Below are 5,016 nucleotides of genomic sequence, written 5' to 3'. Positions count from 1 at the left end.
TACGGGGTCTCGAACACATCAAAATAACGGGTTTTTGACCCTTTTAGGTTAGAATATCTCGAAAACTGAGGGTGATGGAATTTTTCTGAGGTCAGATTCGGAAATGTAGAAGAACAGCCTTTGTCAAAAGAGCAAAATTTTGATTTTCTCAGATCCTTAGGGTTTAATTCTGATACAGAGGGTTTCAGTTTCGCCTGCCAGGACGTTGTCATTTCCACCTTAGTATACCGTTACCGTATTTTAAATCAAGAAGCTGCCAGTGGTAGGTGCATACCGTATCATGCACACGCTGGCATCTAGAATACATACTATCCTGGTTCCCATTCGCGCGGGAACGAGGTATCTCTACGCACATAATGCAGTCCTGAGAGTGTTTTATTATCATCTGTATCGCTCTTACGGTGTTGGCCGCGACTCTGCCCTGCTGAACGCTCCGAAGGAGTTAGGGTCCATTGCCTAAAACGAGAAGTGCCTTTACTGTTACTATAATTTCCGGACAGGAGTCTTAAAAAGGAACTGCAAAGACAGTACTTTAAAAGCTGCCATCCTTGGATCGCTTCATGTTCTCAAGACACTATCGAACTGTTTTGGTGCGTGGCCTGTCAGTGGGAACCTGTGCTGGTTGTTTAACGGTAAGAGTCATGGATCTTAAACCATTTCGAGTACGGATACTGCTAAGATGGGTGACCATCTGCAATGTATGACTGCTGGCTTATACTAAATTTTGAGCGGGAGGCTTGATACTGAAGATGACCTTGTTCACTCAACAGTTGGACATCGAATATCCACTTTCAAACTCGGCGGTCGGAAAAAAGCTAAGTTCGACATAATGGGTTTTTTTGTAGTTTTCCTCTACCTCTGCCAAAAGTCCAGGAAAATGTGCATACTTCTGATAAAGTCGGAAGCCGGCGTGGATATTCGCTGGTTGTGATAAAAAATCATACAGTAATTCTAAGTCTACCTTAGCAAAGTAACATTTTCTAAGACCCATGCCCAGTGAAGTTGAGTTATCCGGCGGTAAACATACTCATGCTAAAAGGCTCAAATAGCAGTTAAGAAACGAAGAAGGCCCACGGTAAGCCTCTGTTTCAACGCGGTATTTAACAACTTCTTAGTAATCTTCATTTATGTACAGTCTTTAATTGTAAAAAATCCGCCTGGCCAGATCGTCTTAGTATAATATAATTTTTAAAAACATCATTGTGTGGAATCGCATTGATTCCTTCGTCAGATCACATTAGTGGCTCTGAAACTATAGATATACAACTTTGATAGTAGTATTGATGATGTTGCAAGAGTATAGTTTGTATAATTTACATACAACTCTGAATAAATAGTCTGGAAGTAGTCAAAAATTGCGCTTAATACAGCCATATTTCTAAAAACGATATTTTACAAACATTAGATGGACGATATGTTTCACTTAAAATCTTCAAATAAAATACGAATGTATTTAAGAGGTTTTTGTTTCAAACCCAGCCCGCAGTGAATATTTCAGTAGTGATTTTTTAAATAAATTCGTGAAAAGAAAAGGCAATAACGGTAGAGTAGGACCCTACATCTTGGCAATCTGACGCAGAGACCTCTGCGCTAAAATTAACATCTACTTACTGATAAAGGCCTTCACCATATATGTCATAGTTAATAATGATAGTTCATGACATTTATTTACTTTTTAATTAGAAGATGCTTGGCAATTTAATATCTATCTTTCATTACGATATATTTTTTATAGGTAAATCTTAGAAAACCTGTCAACACAGAATGTTTTATCCAGAGTTTAATCTCCATAAAGAAATGCTTCACCAGCAAGCACTTTCAGAGGTATAGTTATTTTCTTTTTTATATTTCTTTTTAAAATAAGCTGTGAAATTATAGCAGACAGCAAATAATCTAAACGTAAGTAAAGCTACTGTTATAGGTAAAATCTCTAAGGGTAAACCAAAAATGTTTCCACTAATAGGGAAAAATACTTACTCAGAAATTATTAGTCTGTTGTGGCAGGACCTTAACCGGTACGACTTTAACGGATATGAGTTTTACTTTGACAAATTGTATCAAATAATTTTGCAAAAATATTTTTCAAACTATTTAATAAAGAAAATATTTTTTGCAACATATACCTTGAAAGATGGTGATTGTATAAGAAGACTGTATGAGAGTATAATTGGCGCATGCGCACTTTGAGAGACATCTATTATGCTAATCGACGCATTGGAGGCGCTTGCGCACTTTAGAAATAATTAACCTTGTACAACAGAAAAATAAAAATATTTTTAAAAATTCTTAAATAAAAAATAATATACACTGGAACCGCGTTTATAACCGCCGTCCGAAAACGTAAACATTCACTTATATCCTCTCGGGCGGGGATACAACTAGTGCTGCTCAGCGGATGGGAAATTGCTGCCTTGCGCGCTAATTGGTTTGTTTGTAACATGGTACTAAGAGGTGGTGGATGCTAAGCAGATATAAATGAAAGTTATGGTAGGGATATAAGCTCGAGAGTATATAAGTGAGAGTTTAGGTAAACGCTGTTCCAGTGTATAAATTTGGCTAAAAAAAAAAGTTTCGGGATTTCAAATTTTGTGATAAAGTGTAAAAAGTTCTTAATAATTTTCTTGGATGGTTGTTGTATAAAATACCGTGTGACACACATCCACACAGGCAATTATTACTCGTGTGATTGCAGAATTTCTCTTTAACTCTTCGCATTCTGTTACGCCTTTGCAGTCGCAGGGCGGTCACCCATACTTGTATCATAAATAAATATTTCGGACTACCTTCAGCCTACTACTGCAGAACTTCTAGTACTGGTGGATAGGTGGAGGATTTTTAAATACACTTAATTTGAATTGAAAACTGTGTCATGGAATTAACTGCTGCATAGTATACGCAATGTGCCTCGAATTCAACTAGATTAGACTCTCGAATTTCTAAAGATTAAAAGGTTATTTCGGACTGTTATATTTATTCTAATTGAACTAACAGATTAAAATTATTGAAATGTTGTTTTGGATTGGATTAGGGACACAGAATAAAATAGATTCCAATGTGTGTTCGGTTTAAATTGCATTGCACTTGGCGTTGATGATCCACGAATTCATTCGGATCAGGCGCAAGGATCCTGCGTTCTAATTAGTTTTCAAATGGTACTCATTAAACTTGGTGTTGCACGTTATCTCTTGATCTCACAGTAACTGCAGCTGGTCTGCATGAGGAGCTGCTGATAACTCCGAGTATGTTCAAAGTTTTTTTCAGTTCTTGCAGGCCGGAAATTATTATTATTCTTGTTATAATTATTTATGATCATTGATGCTTATTTCCAGATTTTTTAACTTAAATCAGATCCCAAATCTCTGGGACGAGATTTGGGTATTAGGACCGGGGATGCTTTCCCCATGCCTACTCCTAGGCCCGTAGGGCCTGAAGTCACTGGGGTGCTTATGTATTTTCTTCGTTTCCTGTTTCATGTTTCTCTCTGTCTTCTCTTTCTTTCTTCGAACTTCTTCCACTCTTTTCATTCTTTTTACTTCTGGTGTTTCGTTTATCGAAAGTTGATTAGGCTTAAAGTCCTCTATACATCTATGCGCTATCGAATCCTTTGCTGTAAATTCTTTGCTATAGCAGTAAAAATCAAATCATTTACAAGCATGCCATTTCAAAGAAAAATCCGAATTCCAATTTATTTTTTACTGATTATTTTTTTAATATCCTTAACTTTCCAAGTTACCTATCGATTTTCCATTCTTTAATTTTATTTCATACATTTTTAGTGAAATTTTTGCCTTCATGAAAAATGGTCCTTCGAAATGTGTATTTAACTTTTGACCCATTGGGAATCGAACCACAAAACTTCTGATTTCCGGTCAGGTACTTTTCCAATTAAGCTATTAGATGGATCAGAATAAGAACTCTTAATTTAAGAAAATAACGCTAATTTTTAGCTTGGTGTTAATGTTACAAGTAATTATTTTGAAGGAATCTGTTATATCATCAGAGATGGTAACCTTACCGACAGCCATGGACATAGGAAACACGGGACTAGGCATGCCATCCTAACTTGGCGAGCGGGGTTGAATCCGCGGGAGGGGGGAGAGCCGCCACCTATGATGTGCCATTTGATTTTGCGCATGAGCATTTTTGCCGACAAACTGTGCATGAAAATATAAACATGTGGTCGCTGCCATGTTTGTCGCGGATAGAGGGTCCCTGTACCAAGGGTTTCTGCTGAATATGGTTACAGAAATAAATAGGCAGTCACGGACAATTGTCCAGGGGTGGTCCCGAAGGAATTAACCCCCAAGCGGAGGTGTGAAAACCATGCGGAAAGCTGAATGGCAACTGGGTGAGGTGTCTAGAACGGTGACTCTGTGATATCGGGCGACCTCTCAGAGTACGAAGCCTTATCCTTGCATGCGGGGCTCTACAAGGATGGACGAACCCCTTTCCCTAGCTTCTCGTGGGAACAACAATGACAAAATCAAACATAGTTGTAGTAAGTGGGTTTCAAAACAACAGAACGCGCAGGGCTCCCGACAATGGGTCGGCGAACAATGCCTACCACTCTAGAGCTGGGGGAGCCAATGAAAATGGATTCAATGCGATGGATCGATTGGATCTCGCAACCTTTAGGTGGACGGAACAACTGAATGACGACTTGCTAGAGTGCTACGATGCGAGTGTGGCCCCTGAACGGGGTTTCCTGGCACGGCTGCATGCTCTGTGGTGCGAGAAACACTCGGAGTTATCGCACTTTTGGCAGCAACGTCTGCGAAACCGTGCTGAACTTCTCCGAAAAAGGGGCTATGTAGGCGGAACGCCTATTCTACCACAGCAGGAAACGACCTACCAAACGCGGGAACGACCTACATTCAAAGGCACAATGCGGCAGTAAGAGTGCTTTATTACCACCTCTGTCACTCCTACGGCATTCACCTTAATGTCGCTCCTCTAAATGCTCCTAGGGAAATTGAGTCAATTGTCGAGAATGGGAAGTGCCGCATATACTGGAAC

At 39.2% G+C, this 5,016-nt stretch overlaps 1 protein-coding gene across 8 annotated transcripts in view; it reads left to right on the top strand.

The window, feature by feature from the left end:
• The window catches only part of LOC117180313 (unconventional prefoldin RPB5 interactor-like protein), a 184,721-nt gene that overhangs the window by 83,358 nt on the left and 96,347 nt on the right, over positions 1–5,016 (top strand). For 6 of the 8 annotated variants that reach the window (XM_033372746.1, XM_033372745.1, XM_033372747.1 and 3 more), the window contains one exon: positions 1,736–1,824. The exons of the other annotated variants lie outside the window; for them this stretch is intronic. In XM_033372746.1, coding sequence (XP_033228637.1) covers positions 1,765–1,824 — 60 coding nt within the window. In that variant the 5' untranslated portion in view covers positions 1,736–1,764. Of the gene's footprint in view, positions 1–1,735; positions 1,825–5,016 lie in introns of those variants that run through there. 8 annotated transcript variants of the gene reach the window in all.

This window comes from Belonocnema kinseyi, chromosome 9 (assembly GCF_010883055.1).
Source record: "Belonocnema kinseyi isolate 2016_QV_RU_SX_M_011 chromosome 9, B_treatae_v1, whole genome shotgun sequence".
NCBI lineage: Eukaryota > Metazoa > Arthropoda > Insecta > Hymenoptera > Cynipidae > Belonocnema > Belonocnema kinseyi.
Note: the sequence above shows the minus strand (reverse complement) of the source record. Positions and strands in the feature narration are given on the sequence as shown.